Below are 19,351 nucleotides of genomic sequence, written 5' to 3'. Positions count from 1 at the left end.
ATAAAATAATTGGAATGTGGCTTATAAATAAAAATTTCCCAAATAAGGAATATATTTAAATTTAAAACTATTGAATCAATCAGCTTGTGTCACTAATCACTTAGCAAACGAAAATTTCTCTAGGTGGCAACTCCGTTTCAAAACAGCTGTTTTTGTTTGCACTTTCGGCGGGAATTTTTCAGTGCCGAATATTGTTTACTGCTTATTGTATTTATTTGCGGGTATTAAACGAAACCCAGGATGGATCAGTATCCCGATGAGAACGAGGAGTTCGAGCTGCAATACCAAGATGAATTGGAGCTGCTGGAGGATTTGCCGGACGAGTTTAACCCGTACGATGGACCCAGCACCTCCAAACAGGCGGCTGAAAAACAAAAGGAAAACAGAGCTCCTTCGGCACTAAAAGATAACTCCCGCTTCGGTAACTCCACTTTGGGATCGCCACAACTGTCACAGATTACCTTTGGAGCCACTCAATTGGAGGGAGAGGATGCAGGAGCAGGCTCTTCCGGAGGAGGCTATGTCAATCGGCGCCTTTTCGGGACTCCCAAAGGTCCTCCAGTCGGCAGAGGCTGCTCCACGCCCTTCCAGCGGATGCCGGCCATCAAGGAACTGGAGAACACCCAACTAACGAGCAGGGGATTCGCCCAGGATAAGGAAATCAATCCCGCCGCAGAGCAACTCCAGGAACTGGGCCTAAAAAACGCCAATAAGCGCCGATTGGAACGTGATCTCTTCGGCGATATAGATGACCTATTCCACGAGTCCTACGAAGATCCCATGGTGAAGAAAGCGCGAACCGAGGAGCAGCGAGACCATGAAGCCATCGATAAGATCCTGGAACTCCGTCGAAAAATGCGCGAGACCAGCAAAACTTTGCGAAAAGATGATGTGAGTCGCCTAAAGGATCTGCACGACTTCAAGATGCGGAATCTTTCCTATGAGATACCAAATTGGCCCTTTTTGGCCATTCAGCGAAGTGACCTGGAGAGGATCTATGTAAGATTCCATTCCGAGGAGTACGAGCAAAGGCAGTTGGACATGATCAGCGCCAGGGGCGAAGTGGTAGGCAGTCTCTTGGGTGACGCTAAGGAGAAGATATGGCAGGAAGCCGGCGAAATAGTAAGTATAAGCATTAAGCCATTAGACCAAGTAATAAGTCCTTTCCTCCGTCAGGTTTTAAGTCGCACAACCAAGGAATCAGATCCAGATGTAACCCTCGTGGCCACCAATTCCAATACGGAACCGGGACGCCTTTGGGTGGACAAGTACAAGCCAAGGAAATATATTGACCTGCTCTCTGATGAAATGACCAACAGGAGCCTGCTCTACTGGCTGAAAATGTGGGACAAAGTGGTCTTCGGCAAAGCCTTTCACAGCAAACAGGAACAGGAAGCAGTCGCAGGAGAAGGAGGGTCCAATAACCAGCTGAATAGCTTCAATAAGCGCACTGGCAAATTCGAGTCCAATGGAGGTTGGAGGCAGCGCAAATCTCGCCAAGCACTCAACACGAATGTGGATGCCTTGGGCCGGCCCATGCAAAAGGTGGCCTTGCTATGCGGACCCCCAGGTCTGGGAAAAACCACTCTTGCTCACACGATCGCCCGGCATGCTGGTTACAATGTCCGGGAGATCAATGCCTCCGATGATCGCAGTCCAGAGGCCTTCAAACTGGCTGTGGAGAATGGCACGCAAATGTCATCGGTGCTGAATGCAGACAAGCGACCCAATTGTATAGTTCTAGGTGGGTAAATAACTTTTCTTTTGATGATGTATATATCAACGAGTCCTCTCGCTTTAGATGAAATTGATGGCGCTCCCCGACAATCAATCGAGTACCTGGTCAAGTTTATCAGTGATGGTATTTTCAACAAAGGCAAAGCCAAGGGTGCCAAAGCTGAGCATAATATTTTAAAGCGGCCCATTATCTGTATTTGCAACGATGTTTACGATCCCGCCCTGCGTCCATTGAGACAAGTGGCCTTCGTGGTCAGTTTTCCACCCATCGATGCTGCGCGTCTGGCGGAAAGGTAATTTAAATTAGATTAGCTAATAAATACAAATATTAAACGTTTTGAAACTTTGCTTGTAGATTAGTTCAGATTGCCTATAGAGAGCAGCTGAAAACAGATTTTGGTTCTCTGATTGCCTTGGCCGAAAAATCTGGTAATGATGTCAGGAGCTGCATATCATCCATGCAGTTTTTTAAGTGTGTATAAACAATTTATTTATTGATTTCTAAACTAATTCAAGTTCCATTTCAGTGCCCAAAAACACAGCCTTACTCTGCAAGATGTGCTCAATAATAATCTAGGACAAAAGGATAGACATCAAGGTCTTTTTGCAGTGTGGGATGCCATTTTCCGAGTGGGTTATTTTTTGTGTATTATATATTTTGTTCGCTCTTCAATTTAATTTTATTTGTTTTCAGATACAACGCCCCCGCAAAACTCTGCAGACTGACGCAAGTAAGAGCGATGAACCTGCTCAGGTGACAATGACCAATATGTCTGTAACCACACGTGTTCGCAATGTTCTGGATGCTGTCCATTCTAGCGGGGACTACGAAAGGTAGGCTAATTTATATTGCAAGAATACTGGGACTTATTTAATTAATCAAAGATTTGGCTTTACCAAAAGATTCTACTATGAAAACTGTGTTAATTGAACAGAACTATGTATAGCTGTCTATAGTTTAGTCACACAGTGTAAATCTATGACAAAAAACGTTCCAAGTCTTATTTTGTTTTAGGTAAATCTCGGTTCCATCCCTTGAGTTGAGTATAAAATAAAAAAAATGGCTTATTTGCAAATAAATATTCTGTTAATCTGGGCGATTGTTTATTCTCATTTTCCATTTTTGTATATTTTAACAATTTATTTCGATTCTGCAGGCTAACTCAAGGCGTGTATGAGAATTATCTGCAACAGAAGATGCCCGATCCGAACTTTACGGGCGTATGCGATGCCCTCAAATGGTTTTGCTTCACAGATACGGTGCAACATCAGATTAGCAGACAGCAGAACTACAGTGTGTACCCGTACCTGCAGTACGGTTTTGTCGTCTGGCACTTGCTGTTTGCCACACTGGCCTGGCCGAAAATTTCATTTCCCACGCGTGGCTTTGAGGTGAGCTTGGAAAAAGAAACGATGACGAGATGATGGCCCCGGGCCACATTATTTCTTTTCATCGCAGAGAGGCTGCTTCTTTGAGGCAGGCTCATGATTTATGCAGGCGTCATTAGCCGGGGCAAACATCCCCGGCCAGGCCCTGTGGAAAGTGCATAATCAACACAATCAAGCCATGTAATTTCTTGTCCATTATGTGCCTCAAATGCAATCACAAGATTAATGAGACTCCTGCATAGATTTCGCAGTGTTTACCCAAAGGCCAACCCTTTTTATTTTTTATTTTTGTAGCTCCTCCAGAAGAGCACCAACCAGAGGAACATCTTTCAGGCGCTGTGCAAAGGTGTTACCACCTCGGCTTTGGGTGTGGGTCAGGGCAAGACTCTCCTCCTTGACACGGTGCCTTTGCTGAAGAGGATTCTATCGCCACAGCTGCGCTCCGTGGCGGTGCAGTTGCTGTCTCCGAAGTAAGTACGCTGGCATTACTTCAACAATTCTATAATTCCCTAATTAATGATCTTCAGGGAACAGCAGGACTTACGCCACACCATTGAGGTGATGGTTGATCTCGGCCTGACATTCGTGCAGGTCAAGTCCCAGGAAGGACATTATGTCTTCCAAACCGAACCGGATCTGGATGCACTCAGTGCCTTTCCAGGTGATTGTACAACATAGATGCCAAGCTGATTTATAGCTAATTGATTTATAATTTATCTTCTTCAGGCTATCCTGGTCTTACGCTTCCCTACTTCAGTCGCCAGTTGATAGCCCGCGAAGTGGACTTGGAACGGATTCGGAGAGCTGCTCCCAAGGGTGGTGCCCCATCAGCTCCTGCCGCAAAAAAGAAAACGTCGGGAACTGCAGCTCAGCTGCCCAATCATTTGCAAACATTGAAGCCGAAACCAATTTCGGCGCCTAATATGCGCAATGCACCCAAACAGCAGGTGGGTGTACGAGGATTTGCATGCCTTGCATTTACTTAGCAGCAATTTACTTGCAAATTTTCATCACTCACCAAAAATGCGCACATGCGGAGGTCCAACCTGAGTTCATTTTCCCTCATACCAAATTGTTTGTCTCCGTTTTTTTTTGCCGAAGCTATTTTTCTCGTGGCAAATCCTTGAAAAGCTAATAACCCATAAGGGGATTCCAGCGGTATTGTCATTGGAGTCGTAATGTGGGATCAACGCAAACCAACATTTATTGCCCATCTTAAATGAAAGCGACTGAGCAGCAGCTTTATTCTTATCTTTATGGGTGGTATTTAGAGGGTATTTATTTTGTCGCCTTTGCTTCTTTCTCTTTCGTAATTTAAACATCTATCATCTTATTTACTTTGTAGTATTTACAATAATCAATTTATCATATATATAAGGCTATTTCAATAAGAAAATTAAAAATAATTAAATTTACAGCTTACCAAGGACTTCTTCGGTCGCATTACCCATAAATCGACTTCAACGAATTCAGCAGAGGATGGTAAGTCTTTCAGATCTTGTTCTTTTCATATTTCTATTAATTTGAATATTTCTAAAAGCCAAAACCGATGCTATTGTGAAGAGCCCTATTTGGTATCGCTATAAGGAGGGTTTCAACAATGCTGTCCGCAAGGATGTCCACATACACGAACTGCTCTAGACAACTCACATGGATTTCTCGCTTAAGTCAATTCCTTTATTTATTAAATAAAAAATGTACAAAAAATTAACTGTAATATTTTATGTGGAAGATAAACGTTTGTTTGAACTAAAGTGTAGTAGCTATTTACTACTTACTTTGCTAAGCCTTAAAAACACAACATTCTCTGATGCAAAGATAACAGGCAATAGGATGCATTACTTTATCAGTGGCGTTTTACAAATTTTGGATGAGCTGTAACCGCCAACAGTTTGATTCGTATTTTATTATTTAGTCGTGTAAGTGTGTACCACACATGATTGTAGTTAGCTTTGCTTTTCTTATCGCGGGTTACGATGGGTTGAGCTCGAAAAGTGTTCCCGATCGTCTCGCTTACTCAGTTGCCCGCTGCACGTCCAGATGTCTCGACCTAAAGCCGCGTCGGTGGTGCTATCGCCAGTGTTGGTGGTGCTGTTAGTGCTGATCCACCACCACCACACAGATGCTCGTTCTGTGCCGTCGATACCCAGTGAGTAGCCACACGGATTGGGGTGCCACAGAAAAAGCATATCTAGCCATAAATCTTTAATTTTCTGTCTTATATCTCTAAAATGAAGTTTTATGACTAAATTATTATTTTAAATAGCAAGCGGATTTGACATCAAAACGTGTTGCTAAGTCAGGATTTCATTAATAAAAACCAACAAAAATATAAAGCTTATTACTCAAAAATAAAAATATATAGCTTTTTCTTTGTTTCAGAGAACAAAGCATCATTTTTGTGACAGCCATTTCGTTAGATTACTAACTGAAATACATTGTTTCAAGCAGATTACTTACAATTTAATTTCGCTTCTGTGGCCTTCTTAAATTTAATTTTTTTAAGGGATAAATAAATATTATTACCCTATATTTTATCGATAGGTATTTGTAATAAACCGCCGCCACGTTCCGATGGTGTTTGCATGATCGAGTTCGAGGGATACTACTTCGACCCGGCCACTCTGGACTGCCATATCTACTCAGTCGGGGCATGTCACTCGACTCCTGGCCAGAGTTTCGGTAGCCTCCAGGATTGCGTTTCTACTTGTGTCCTTGGCAGTCGGCGAAATCATGACTTGTATGTGAACGAATAACATAAATAAATATGTAAACAAATGTATGCATTAATGAGATTGATTTGGTGAGAGTTGGTTTAATCAAACAGCAAACATACTTCGTCGAAATACTAATCTACGCTGGCTGTCACTCATCCGCCCCGTTGACCTGTGACGTAATTGTTTTTCTTTTGTCGCACTATCGAAACGTGCGAGAAATCTGCGTGTCGGTAATTAAAATTACTTAGTTGAACATTGAAACGAGGCTTACGCCAGCACACTCTGGTGTTGCCCTATAAATAAACGAGTCTTATAGGTTAGTAACAGAGCTATGACTATACCATATGGTACAAAGCTACGCATAGCTGTTATTACACTAACGAAAGAAAATACAAATTTTGTGGTAAAAACATTAAAAAAATATTTTTTTTTCGATTTTAACCCACTCTAAAAGTGGAAAAAATATTTGACAAATTTTGAAGTGATTTTAAGTCACACGGGATTTCTAAAGTACCTTTACCATATCTTCTTATTTATTTAAAATAAACTTATCTTAAAAATAATATTCTCGCCGACCGATTGTAATTTTAGTTTCACCTCAGTTTTTCACTCAATTTAAATGTCCTTGAAATAGATGATGACTGATTAAGTAAGGCAATGTTCTCAGGGCATTCGCTGTTCGTTGCGTATACGTCACGATGGCCATATCAGTCGTGCACCTCACTTCGCTTGTCCTGGCCTTCTGCAACAGGCACTTGCCGGATTTAGCCGGAATCGGAGAAGAGTCAACCCCAGTATGATCACCACACAGGCGGAGCCTGTCATCATCATCGATTGCTCAGGCAAATTCGCAGCGAGACGTCGTAGGGTCGAGATTTCGATGTCGTGCGAAGTCTTATCAGTCGGTACACAAAGAGAAATATTTATTGTTCATTAAGTGACATTAGAAAGTGTTTAAAAAAATCTATGTTCTCTGCATTTTCATATTTTAATAGCAGTCTGTATCTCTTCTAAATTAAAACCACTAAAATAAAGAGAAATTTAATATCAAAGTTAGTACTAAAAACATTATTTGTTTCTTAAAAAATATTCCGATAAAATGTTCCTAATCTATATTTACTTATGTGGTATTTTCCTCAGTGTATGAATTTTTCTCTCAGCAGAATCAGAGTCCGCGGCAGAGCTGTTGGCAGAGGCAGCCCGATTAAAATTATGTGCCTGGGATGCCTTTTGTTCGAGGCTTCAAGTCGAGTTCGCGACTCGACGTTTAGTCAGTGACCAAGTGTGTGGTGAACCATATCCGTTTCTTCTTTAATAATAATTAATAATCTTCAAAACTGCGAAGACAAAGTCCATAAAAAGGAGCGTTAGAGCCCTGGAGAACTTCCCATCTGCATTACGAACTAATAATTCTTAAAAAACAGCGTTAGAGCTCTGGAGAATTTTCAATCTGCATAACGAATTGAAAAACTGCTGCAACAAAGACTCAATCTCTTTTTCGGCTGGACTCTTGCACTTTAGATGAACTCTGCAGAGTGACGAGTATAAAAAACCCATAAACGGAATAAAGAAATAAATAAATACGAAAGACAGACAGATCGGCCGATCATCTATATACTAGAGGCTTTCAATCACTGTGGAATCGGACACATTCCGTACAGCCTCTTATATATGGCGACGAGCGGCTGCTGCGCATTTGTGTTTGTCCTGAACCAGATTGACATCATCGGTGCCAGGGAGCAAAATAGAGCTGCAATACAGAGCTGACTAACTTGAACGACGGTTGACGGGCACAGCAAGAGGAGAGATCAACTAACATCCAGAGCAACCATCAATCCCAAAAATCTATCCAAATTATATCCAAAATGGCCATCCACAGTCAGTTAAGGAACACAGTGTGGCTTTGTGTGATTTTGGCAATGATTCTGGACCAGCAAACGCCCGCAGAGGCTCGAGTGCGTAAGTATTAAAAGTTCCTTTTATAACGTTTTGGATTTTCAATCTTTTATTATGAAATGCCTTATGGGGGATTTTTAATAGGCTTCCCAAGTCCTCACGATTGATGAAATTATGATAATCACTTATCATACAGAACTAATTTAACGATTTGAACGGCTTAATTCTACATTTTTAATCCCACAATTCAAATTTTAAAGTTCACATAACAAATGTTAAAAATTTATTAACAAATTTATTCTTTTGTAGGCATGTATATATGATATATTTGAAGTAGTACTAATTTTTCAAAATTCTTTTTCAGGAGACCTTTGCCAGGTGGTGCCGAGCACGAATGGAGTGTGTATGCCCACCACCGTGGGAATCTATTACGATCCCGAAACGCAACGCTGCCAGTACAAGGGCTGCAGCAACAAACCACTCTTCAGCACCCTCGAGGATTGCGACAAGATTTGCAACAATCCGCGGCACGTGAAGCGGCGCAACCAAGCAAAGGCCAATGAAACCTCACATTAAATAAATAAATAGGATCAAAAGAAAACTTTGTTGTACATACTTAAAGTGTTTTATTCAGTGACAAACATTCAGACTGAATTTTAAATGCTTGAAAAAAGATTAGAAATGGTTCGTTACATTCTTAACATATCTTTTGTGAATTCATAAATTCAGAAACGTGCCAACATTACGATTTTAAATATACCTTGTAGTTTCTACCATGTAGTAGATTTTAAGAAAACAACGTGCATTATTTCTCTCTGTTTAAATATAAAAATAAGGATTACAAATCCCACTTCTCTAAATATAATATATATAAGGTTAATAGGAACTATGTCCAATATTACTTTTCAATCCGACCTTAAGGTTTTTAAGAGTTTGTTTTTATCTTAAAACCAACTTTAAATCAAATATTAACCTATCCTCGAAATTTGTTTCCTGTAATATAAATTTTAAATTTTAAAATCTTTGTGCAGCTGTAGTTTGTTTATATAGTAAGTGTTACTTGAAAGTACCTTAAAATTTTCAAGCAAATGTTCAAGTCTTAGTAATATCAATTTATTGACCGCTGCACACAAATCTAAGTTGTTAAATGAATTGAACAAAATGAAATTTACAACAATATAATATTATTATTTATTGTTTTAAATGATTGTCGGTTAGGGTTAGGAAACTACACTTTTGGGTGACATTTTCAAACGTCGCGGCAGTTTAACTCGCACTCGGCTTTTGTGCTGAATCGGTTGTCATTACCACCACATCCGCCGTAGATGAAGGGTTCGCAATGGCGCTTAATGGGATTGTAGGCGAAGCTCTCCACAAATCCGAAGCACCGGCCACTGATCATCGGCTGCAGGCACAGTTTCACTATATGGATATCACTGATTAGTGTGGCGAAGAAGTGGTCTATCTGAAGGAATACCTCTCTTGGAGGCCGCCAATGATTGGCTCGGGATGAGGAGGAGGAGGCCAAGGAGGAGCCACTGCCAAAGACCCGGCATCATGTCATCTGGAGGCAATCCACTCAGTCAGTCAGTCATTCAGTCATCCACCGATACTCAACCGCCTCGTTCTTGGGCCAACAACTCACTGAACCGGGCTCTCTCAGCTTTGATTTCTGTGTTTACAAATGCCTTCAAATGCTCATACCCGTTTTTTAGTTTGTTTTTGCCAATATTCAACATTGACCAAGTTAGCAGTTTAGTGGGAATTGTTTAGGCCGAAACAACAAAGGAATTACCTACTATTGGATCTCACGATTTTATCGCTGAGAATTTATAATAATTAAAACGAAGGTTTGTTTTACAACTTTGATTCAATACCAAAGTATACTTAAAGCAGTTGTTAGTCCTCATTTATCAGAGTTATTGATAATACCTCTAAAATATTGTAACATTTAAACCTATCAATAGACATAGCCTTAAATGTACTTGATATTAACCAATTTAAATTAAATTTGAAGTTTATTGATTCTTTCTAATCCGATTACGAATGCTGGAAAATACGTCGTAATTGGTGGGAGAAGCGAACCTCCCCATCGCGTACCCTACACTCACTCTCATAAAAAACTACGCTCGCGGAGATGACGTAAAAAACACTTGGCAGAAGGCAACAAAAACATGTTCCGCATATCAATTATGGCAACGACAACAAAGCGGCTCAGCCGATACATACAAATTAAGTAACAGTGTATGTGTGACAACCAGAAACGCGATTTTAATTTTAGTTTCGCTTTCAATATACCAAGCAATCCACTAGAATATATTGTTACTTAGGATGTATATTTTTGGAAGTGTGTATCAAAAACCAGTCATATTTTTAAAGACATTGAAAACTAATTAAAAATAGGTCCCCTTTCTTGTTTGTTTTTTATAATACAAATTGTATTTTTAAATCAAATTGTATTAGGTGTTAAATAATTATAACATTTCAGTTAGCCACTAACGTAATTATGCGACGCATTGCTGGCAATCCGTCTTGTCGTCAAAGAATTTTCCCCGGGTTTCACAGCCTTTAAGTTGCAAGGAAAAGCAACTTTTCTTCGATCTACTATACATAAATCCTTTAATAACCTTATCGCAAGACCCCGAGGTACCTCCATTTTGAGCACAACGAACTAAACAGAAAATATATACAATCGGTTAAGCTAATGAATAATTATTATTTAAGTACTTACGATTAGTTCCAATCCCATTATGAAGTAGGATTACAAATAAACAGATCATAAACAAGAGTTTCATTTTGTGTTTGTTTTCAAGAAGATTAAACTATTTACTTTAACTGATGATTAACAACTGTTTTAAACTCACAAAACCTAATAATAAACCTGACCTAATAACTGAGGCTAATGCAATATTTTCTGGCTCTTAATTAGGTTAGTTAAATTGGCATTAAATGTGGAGGGTCAAACTCAAAAATAAAAATCGTTTTACAATTTTAAGACTACTCTTTCCATAGTGTATTATTTCTTTTATTTGCCGTTTAGGATTTGGTCCGGTCTTCCTGTGACTTCGCACTACTAACTCGTTGCAATGTCACTAATTTAGTAATTAAACGCTGCTGAGAGCGAGGGACAATTAACGTCTGGCGCTCAATTATTTCAAGCAAATTAAACAGTTAACCGAATTGTCACCCCGCACACCTGCCATTTTGGCCATTCAATCAAGCCCGAAATGTTCGACCCTCTCGTGTGGGCGAAAGCTAATGAATAAATGGCAGGGCAGTTTGACAGTCCCCAGACTCCTCGAGTTGCTCAGCATCGGAATTATCGTCACATCATCGTCGCTTCATCATCGCCGAGCGATAATTGAATTTGCACTGCGTATTAACACCCGGCATAGTTTATGTTTCTGTTGTTGACCATCTTGTCTTGTCTAGCATTTTGGCCCTAATGTGGCTCTAATTATCGCCCTTGCCCTGAGTTTTAGCCCTTTCCCATCCTGTCGGTCCGCAATGCAACTTTAATGAGTCCCACAAAGTGCCATACTCGTACATAATAATAATATCTGTTTCTGCCCATATTAGCCATGGCCCTGACATTCGCATTGATTATGCAAATTGTTTGCAGTTTACGGCTCAGTTCAGATTGTCTCATGGAAAGCTGAAAATTTAGTGAGTAATAGGGTATAATTAATTTGAAGCTGTTTTCTTTTAATTTTTTATTGTTGAAGTCCTTGAAGATGTCTGTATTTCTTATATTTATTTTTTTGTTGGATTACAAAACGCAGGATAATCTACTATAAGCAACTAGCTTCGCAGGCCTCCAATCGTTTAAAAAAGTTTCCTTTTCCTGAACAGTCACCAGATATTCTAACGCATCTATTCTTCTGCGGAATGTAGGCAAATCCCTTGCACTTACCCACAAAAGAGGCTTTTATACCACATATTGCTATAGGAAAACATACATCTAGGATTAAAAGGGTGTTTATTGCGTAACACTTACGGCTTTTCAGGGCGACTGCGAATCCAAATAAAGTAATTAATGTGAGGGCAATACATAACCGATTCATCTTTGGATATTAGACCCCTCCGTTTTACCTCAACTAATATTTGAAAATGAATTAAACTAATATAAATAGTTATTTAAAGTTTGTAGCTAATATAATTGTGTAAAGGGTAGCTTTTCGAGTGGTGTAGGTTTATTTAGGGATAATTAGGTTGAATATATATTACATAATAAATTGTAACTTAAAGCGTCTTAACACGTTCTGCCCAGGAGTACGACTCTATTTCCACTGCCTATAATTATAAGTCTGGTAACACTACCAAAAGGGACTTATCGATACTTTTCGAGGGTTGATGACGATATACTAAATTAGGCGCTGTTCACAGTCGGCCTCTCCTGACAAATCTCTGCGTCCTCGCAAGATTCAGGGGGTGGATCATCTTCTAAGTCGTCATCTTCATCTGGCTCCTCTGGTGGCAGCTCACACCAGCGTTTCATCTTGTCGGACGAATACACCGACTTGTAGTGTCTCTGCTTCCGTTGTGCGTGAGGGATATCTTCAACAAGATATCTGTCGTTCGGCAGGACCTTGTTGATTATAAAAGGACCTTTATAGCGAGGCTCCAATTTGCGAGATGTGCCCGTGCTGAATGGCTCATTCTCGACCAACACAAGGTCTCCAAGGCTGTACACAGTTGGCTTTGCATGTTTGGCATCGTAGCGTTTCTTGGCAGTAGCTCGATGATCGTTGACAGTTTTCGCAGCATCTGCTCTAAGCTGGGTCAATTCCGCATCTGTTAGCATCTTTTGGTCCTGGCTTTGAATGATGTTGGTTATGGCGTTCTTCAAGATATCTCGGGGTTCATAACCGTACAGGAGCTGAAATGGGGAGCATTTAGTAGTACTATTTACCATGGTATTGATGCTCCACTGGATTGATCGAATGTTGTCATCCCAACGCTTATCGATGTCATTCGATGGCAACAACATTGACAAGATGATTCGGTTTGTTCGCTCTGCGTGACCATTGGCTCTGGGTGTCCTTACAGCATTTAAGATATGTTTTACATTGTTTGATTTGCAGTACTTCTCGAAGTCTTTGGATGTAAAAGCTGTTCCTCGATCGGTGACAATGCGATCTGGCATTCCCAGGTAGCTGGTTACCTCTTGCAGGACATCCAGGACATGTTTTGTTGCTGTACTTTTCACTGCTCGTACGATGGTGAATTTGGTGAATGCGTCGACTATCACGAGAATATGCTCGTTTCTCTTGGAACTCCTTGGAAATGGTCCCAGGTGGTCCATATGAATCGTGGAAAAGGGGATCGGCTTGATGTCATCGTAGTGGTATTGACCTTCCTGACGTCCACCTGGTGTTTTATAAAGCGCACAGCCCACACATGACTTGATGTAGCTTTTTACATAATTTCGCATTCGGGGAAACCAAAACATATTTAGAATTCGTGCCATTGTCTTATCTGTGCTCATATGTCCGGCCTTATCGTGACATTCATGTAGAATGTGGAATCTTAACTGCTTCGGCACAACCCATAACAAATTGTCGTTATGTTTTCGAAACAAGCGATCTTGCTCAATCACGTACTCGTCGGTTTCAGCTTTCTTTTTCAACTTCATATCTGCAACAATTTTCTGAATCTTCTCGTCTTGTAGTTGTATAGAAAATAGCCAATCCTCTTCGTCGATTATGGTCTTTGCTATCTTCAGACATGCAGTATCCATATCTCGAGCATCTTCGAATGGAGCTCGACTGAGTGCGTCTACATGGTTCATATGGGTTCCTGCTCGATGGACGATGTCTATGTCGAATTCCTGAATACGCAACCACCATCTTGCGATCCGGGGTATTAGTTCTCTTTTTTCCATCGACGTCTTAAGGGCATTACAGTCGGTGACAACCTTTATCTTCTTGCCATAAATGTAATATTTAAATCGCTCCAATGACTCCACGACGGCTAGAGCCTCAAGTTCGTAGCTGTGATAATTCTTCTCCGGTTTGGAAGTAGCTCGGCTATAATAAGCGATTGGTTTCAGCTGATCCAACTCACGCTGTAGCAATACTCCGGCTAAACCAACGGCACTGGCATCCGTATGTAGTTCATGCTCTGCGTCTAGGCGATAACTAATGACAACTGGATTTGAGATTAGACAATTCTTCAACTCGTCGAAGGCTTCTTCTTGTGGCGTTTTCCAAGCAAACAGCTTATCCTTGAGCAATAGACTTCTCAATGGCGCTGAAATTATAGCATACCCAGCAACAAATTTTCGGAAATAACCTGTGAGACCCAAAAACCTTCTCACATCGGTAACATTTGCTGGTTTCGGAAACATTCTGATGGCGTTCGTCTTAATTTCTCCAGGACTGATTCCTTCTGCGTGTATCTGGTGACCAAGAAATGTGATTGACTGCTTATATAACTCACATTTGTCCAGGTTTAAAGTTAATCCGCACTCCTTTAAGACTTTCAGGATCCTAGCAAGCTTCTCGTACATCTCATCAAATGTTTGGCTGCCAATAAGGATGTCGTCCATGTAGTGTATCATATCGCCTTTCTGCACCCTCTTCTGTAGCTCTGCCATGAGTCGATTGAAAACTGCAGGTGCGTTTTTCAATCCGAACGGAAGTCGCTTGAACTCGTACAATCCCTCTGTGGTGATGAACGCTGTATACTTTCGGCTCTCTGGTGCTATCTCTATCTGATAGTATCCACTGTTGAGATCCAGGGATGAGAAGTACTTAAATCTTTTCGCCTCCTGCAGACGCTCTTCGATGTTCGGCACTGGAAAATTCTCCTTTTTTATCAGCTTATTCAGGCGGCGGTAATCGACGCACATTCGATCGCTACCATTTGGCTTCTTGATGAGCACCACCGGGCTAGCGTACTCTGACGTTGACATTGAGATCACATCCTGTTTTAGCAGCTCGTCGACCATTCTGCTAACGACTTCCTTCTTTGGCTCGGAAACTCGGTATGGGGCTTGTGCTACTACCTGATTGCTTTCGACGGTGATGTGTGCTTTGACCACGCTTGTCTTTCCTATGCCTTCCAATCCTGTCGAGAAAACATCGGCGAACTTCTCCAGTAAGCTGCGCATTTGCTCACTTTCCTTGTCGTTCTGAAAATTTTCCAGAAGCTTCGCGATCTTGGTAGCATTTACAGGGGTTGTCGGCTGATGGACTGCTCGTTGGATTTTTGAATCGCCTGACTCAAAGTTGAGCTCGAGATGAGCGGAGATGATGACGTCCTGTCCCAATAGAAAATCCTCTAGCAATAGATCGTCGTCCGCTATATACACCTTTGCTGTGATCGTCTTCCCATCGATTCCTATATCCACAGTCATCGCTTCTGTGAGGATTCGTGAACCTCCGCAAATGCCTCTTATCTTCATAGAGCATTTGTGGCGCTTGGCGTTGATTTGCTCGGCAACTGCTTGTCGGATGAGACTGGCTTGACTACCTGTGTCGATAAAAGCGCTGTAATCGTGCGAGTGTACGCAGATTTTCCGGGTGAACAGATTGTCCTGATTTGCGGCTCCTAAACGCATGACATTCGTAGCTTGGCAACGTCCGTTTGGCTCGTGGAACTTGTTGCATTTGGTACAGCGTGACTTTTTGCTCTCCTTTGGACACGAATTAGCAAAGTGCCCCATTTCTCCGCAATTGTAACACTTCAGGGATTCCTTCGACCTTGGCGGCTTAACTTCGGTGTCCTGCTTCGGCTCGAAGTTGCTGGCTTTCGTTGAATATGGTTTCTGGGTCGTACTCGGCCTGCCTCTGTAAACAAAATAAGACTCGGTTGCATCTCGAAGTTGTTTCATTGTTGAGAAATGAATTGCTGCAATACTATTTTGCAATTCTCGATGTTGTAGACCAGAGCGAACATATCTGATGATCGCTGCCTCGCTGAGCTTGTATCGCACCCCAAGGGCTGACATCCTGAAACAGTACTCCTTTACCGTCTCCTTTGATCGCCTGGTTGCATTGGCCATGTTGAAATGCACTTCTGCTTCGTCTGGATTGGCACCAAACTCGTCCTGTATAGCATCGGCGAAGTGCTTCCATGTAGTATGTAGAACGGGCGATGAATCTAGCCACATCTTGGCTGGACCTTTTAGCCTGGTATAAATGGCAAGTAACAGGAACTTCTCGTCCCACTGGTAGGCATCAACCACTTTGTTGACACGATCGATGAACTGTTCGACTGAAATGGCACTGTCGTCGCTGGGATCATATTCTGGCAAGGTGTTGGCAATTTCCTTGACTGAAGCTTGCCTCACGTTGTTCGTAGCCTGTACAGGAATGTTCCTCTCGTTGCTGATTTCGTCGATATCCAAATCGATAATTGGCTGCTGTTGCTGCTGATAATTTTCTGCCTGTGCAGGTGCTGCGTTTCCCATTTGAACGGTAACTAATTGCGCTAGCATGTCCTTTAGTTCCTTCATTTCGTTTTGCAATTGAGAAATTGCTGCTGACTGAGCTGACATCGCTTCTTCTTGCTGCATGGTGAGCCCCACTGATGCTGGCAACTCGACGTCCTCTGATTGTTCAAATTCTATTAATCTTTGAACCAATTCGGCTCTCGTGCCCGAAACTGACGCGTTTCTGGATCTTAGCAGGAATCTTAACACGTCGCACTTAAGTTCTGCTATCTTCGGCATTTCTGGCAATTCCTGGTATTTTTGACTACTAGGTGCAAGCGAGACAACTATATGTACCTCACAATCTGCTTGTTCACTCTACGAATACACACAAACTCCTTGTATGCTTCTAGAGAATTCTTATTTTCTTCGAATTGTGAAATTCACCAATACTCACAACTGGTTTGTGTGTATGTGCTCTGGCTTCTCTTGAGACTTCTGCTGCTCTTGAGACTTCTGCGGCCACAGGCTCACTAAGAATCCTGATCTTACTCCTTTGCTTGAGTCCACGGGTTCACTAAGACTCCCGATCTGATTCGCTTGAAACCGCCTGCCACGTAGAACTGGAACACATCCGTAATCTGCAATTTCCGTTGTCACATAGACCTTTGGGAACACATCCCATTGCAAACTTTCCACGCCGACGATTTTCGCTGCTTTTCCTAGAGTTTTTGGCACAACTCCTCCGCTTCACACATATCCAACCACACTAATCTCACTTCTGAACTGTAAAGGGTAGCTTTTCGAGTGGTGTAGGTTTATTTAGGGATAATTAGGTTGAATATATATTACATAATAAATTGTAACTTAAAGCGTCTTAACACGTTCTGCCCAGGAGTACGACTCTATTTCCACTGCCTATAATTATAAGTCTGGTAACACTACCAAAAGGGACTTATCGATACTTTTCGAGGGTTGATGACGATATACTAAATTAGGCGCTGTTCACAATTGGTTCTAGTCAACAGAACAAAAGTGGCCTTGCTGGCATACAAAAATGTATTAGTTAATAATCGGAGAGCAATGCAAATCGATTTTATTTTAAAAGTAAAGTAATTGAATAAAAAACAATTCGAAACCACTGTTTGACTGACTTTGAACAACCCCAAATATTATTTAAAACGCTTTTAGTTTTAATACATTTCTTCTAAATCACATGGGTAAGGTAAATTAACTTAATAAAGGGTTGTTTTGACAACACTTAACCTGGAATCAGTTTGTTTCTAGTTCTGCTATTTCTTTTAATTTTAAAAACTAAGCCTTGCATTTGGCTTCGCAGTCCTCTTTGGTCGTGAAATGATTGCCATTTAGCAAGCAGCCCTGCCAGAACACGCATTCATTTCTATCTTCCATATAGGAATACAGGATCGTCAATTCAAAACAAGGTCCTTGGATGAACGGCTCAAGTCCGCAACTACCTAAGTGACAGACATTTCAGTTATCGGGCCGATCATTATTTTGAGCACTTACTGTCTTTTAAACCCCTCACTAAGCCCAACATTGCAACTAACAGAACAATTGCTTTCATCCTAAACGTAAATTTAATATAACTGAGGCTGAGATGAAGTACAAACTTTCTGTAAATAATTGAAAACTAATTATATTAGTCTCGACCTTATTTAAAGATCGGTTGTCAAATGGCAAATAGATTGCATTATATTTTTTTTATTTTCTTGCTCTTTCTTGGCTCAACCATTAATCAGTTCATCTTTATTTAATGAGTTTTGGAATTTCCATTAGAAATACTTGGAATTTCTCAAAATGCTTTATCTTTTATACCTTTCATGAAAATTCCCAATATTTAATACTAAGAATTATTATTGGATTTCCGAAATTTTTAAAAGTTTGCACTGATCCCATTATGTTATTAACGATCTGGGTGAGTGATTAAACATTTAATAAATAAAAGGCAAGGACTCGAATGTCAAGTGTTTTGACTATGAAACTTCTACATTTTGTTTTATACTATTCGATATTTAAGATTAAGCTTTCAAGAGTCTAATAATTTAATTTTAGTTTTCATATATAATTATTATTTTGTCCACAAGTAAGTAAATAAAAAACCGTAACTATAAAGAATACTTTAAATTCTGTGCCTTATAAGCTGTGCTTAGTTTAATAACATATTTTTTTACACAACAGGGAAATTAATTAACGGCCCATGATAATATCTTAATATTTTTTCTTATAATGTTCAGATTTATTATAAATAAATTCTTTTACTTAGTAACATAAATCGTTTTCAATTGTATGTTCCAAAGATATAAAATTATATTTATAAATTACTCCTTGCACTTAGCCTCACACTTTTCTTTAGTTGAAAAGATATTATTGTTGGCACCGCAGCCACCATAAATAAATTGTGAACATTCATTTTTATTCGAATAATACGTGTACGAAGGCATATATGCATAGCACACGATTCCTCCAAAGCCTTGGGAGGCTGGCTTCTGGCCACAAATAGCTTAAAAAAGGAACAGCATTATTCGATCTAAGAAAATATTGGCAGGATTTATATACATACGATCTTTTAGCCCGTTAACAAGGCCAACTAGGACCCAAAATAAATAAAATGCAAAACTGGGTTTTATTTTATTCATTACTTGCAGCCTCGTTTCGACTTCACTTTTGAACGAAATAGAAGTGAATGGCGGCTCAAATATCTTTCTCAGCGGACTCGAATCGATTTTAAGTTTCCACTTAGTTAGATAAATTATTTATAATTCATATCAATCCATAGTAAACTGCCTTAAGATCTGTGACCAATTTTAAATATCCTGGTCGGTAACTTTTGTATAATGAAAGAGAACTTTCAAGTTCTTTAAAATAATATGATATATTGAAAGAGCGGGTAACTTATTTTGATCATGACAGCTACATTTAAAATTTTCTATATATTAAACAGAACACGAAAAATAAAAACTGTCTAAAATGACATTATTAAAATCTAATATTATTAAACTAATAAAACAAATAAAATGCTATCGATGAATTATAGAAAGATAAAGATGACAAACCCTATGTTTTTATTAAGATGCAAATATATATGTTTGTCTTCCTAAAAATAAGTGAATTATTGGACTACAGTAAAGTTTCAAGGTCTACCTTTTCATCTATGAGTAAGTATATAGGTTCATATTAATGTGTGATCTGTTTGTATAATCAGATAATTAAG

General features: G+C 40.1%; 6 protein-coding genes across 6 annotated transcripts; 3 read left to right on the top strand and 3 right to left on the bottom strand.

Annotated features, from left to right (window-relative positions):
• Positions 1 to 154: 154 nt before the first annotated feature.
• Positions 155 to 4,808, top strand: LOC108047255 (chromosome transmission fidelity protein 18 homolog). Its single transcript, XM_017127365.2, has 12 exons — positions 155 to 1,122; positions 1,177 to 1,744; positions 1,802 to 2,030; positions 2,093 to 2,209; positions 2,265 to 2,367; positions 2,432 to 2,571; positions 2,895 to 3,129; positions 3,421 to 3,596; positions 3,654 to 3,787; positions 3,853 to 4,073; positions 4,545 to 4,608; positions 4,667 to 4,808. Exons 1-12 carry the CDS (start codon positions 241 to 243, stop codon positions 4,765 to 4,767), a joined length of 2,970 nt encoding a protein of 989 aa, XP_016982854.2. The 5' UTR covers positions 155 to 240; the 3' UTR covers positions 4,768 to 4,808.
• Positions 4,809 to 5,159: 351 nt separating this feature from the next.
• Positions 5,160 to 5,908, top strand: LOC108047197. The gene is made up of 2 exons (XM_017127294.1): positions 5,160 to 5,275; positions 5,671 to 5,908. The coding sequence occupies exons 1-2, from the start codon at positions 5,167 to 5,169 to the stop codon at positions 5,880 to 5,882; spliced, it is 321 nt and encodes a 106-aa protein (XP_016982783.1). The 5' UTR covers positions 5,160 to 5,166; the 3' UTR covers positions 5,883 to 5,908.
• A 1,187-nt stretch (positions 5,909 to 7,095) lies between these two features.
• LOC108047257 (kunitz-type serine protease inhibitor spermatin) lies at positions 7,096 to 8,625 on the top strand. The gene is made up of 2 exons (XM_017127367.1): positions 7,096 to 7,802; positions 8,104 to 8,625. Exons 1-2 carry the CDS (start codon positions 7,709 to 7,711, stop codon positions 8,313 to 8,315), a joined length of 306 nt encoding a protein of 101 aa, XP_016982856.1. The 5' UTR covers positions 7,096 to 7,708; the 3' UTR covers positions 8,316 to 8,625.
• A 286-nt stretch (positions 8,626 to 8,911) lies between these two features.
• Positions 8,912 to 9,487, bottom strand: LOC108047258 (chymotrypsin inhibitor SCI-III). Its single transcript, XM_017127368.2, has 2 exons — positions 9,217 to 9,487; positions 8,912 to 9,161 (listed from the first exon to the last, which is right to left on the bottom strand). Exons 1-2 carry the CDS (start codon positions 9,296 to 9,298, stop codon positions 8,989 to 8,991), a joined length of 255 nt encoding a protein of 84 aa, XP_016982857.1. The 5' UTR covers positions 9,299 to 9,487; the 3' UTR covers positions 8,912 to 8,988.
• A 2,014-nt stretch (positions 9,488 to 11,501) lies between these two features.
• On the bottom strand, positions 11,502 to 11,830 carry LOC108047184 (kunitz-type serine protease inhibitor microlepidin-4). Its single transcript, XM_017127280.1, has 2 exons — positions 11,737 to 11,830; positions 11,502 to 11,682 (listed from the first exon to the last, which is right to left on the bottom strand). The coding sequence occupies exons 1-2, from the start codon at positions 11,801 to 11,803 to the stop codon at positions 11,531 to 11,533; spliced, it is 219 nt and encodes a 72-aa protein (XP_016982769.1). The 5' UTR covers positions 11,804 to 11,830; the 3' UTR covers positions 11,502 to 11,530.
• Positions 11,831 to 17,266: 5,436 nt separating this feature from the next.
• On the bottom strand, positions 17,267 to 17,692 carry LOC108047203 (kunitz-type serine protease inhibitor conotoxin Cal9.1b). The gene is made up of 2 exons (XM_017127300.1): positions 17,647 to 17,692; positions 17,267 to 17,594 (listed from the first exon to the last, which is right to left on the bottom strand). Exons 1-2 carry the CDS (start codon positions 17,675 to 17,677, stop codon positions 17,431 to 17,433), a joined length of 195 nt encoding a protein of 64 aa, XP_016982789.1. The 5' UTR covers positions 17,678 to 17,692; the 3' UTR covers positions 17,267 to 17,430.
• Positions 17,693 to 19,351: the final 1,659 nt, after the last annotated feature.

The sequence above is a fragment of the Drosophila rhopaloa genome, unplaced genomic scaffold (genome assembly GCF_018152115.1).
Source record: "Drosophila rhopaloa isolate 14029-0021.01 unplaced genomic scaffold, ASM1815211v1 contig_2, whole genome shotgun sequence".
Taxonomy (NCBI): Eukaryota; Metazoa; Arthropoda; class Insecta; order Diptera; family Drosophilidae; genus Drosophila; species Drosophila rhopaloa.
The sequence above is the reverse complement of the archived record's forward strand: the minus strand, read 5'-3'. Positions and strand labels throughout refer to the sequence as shown.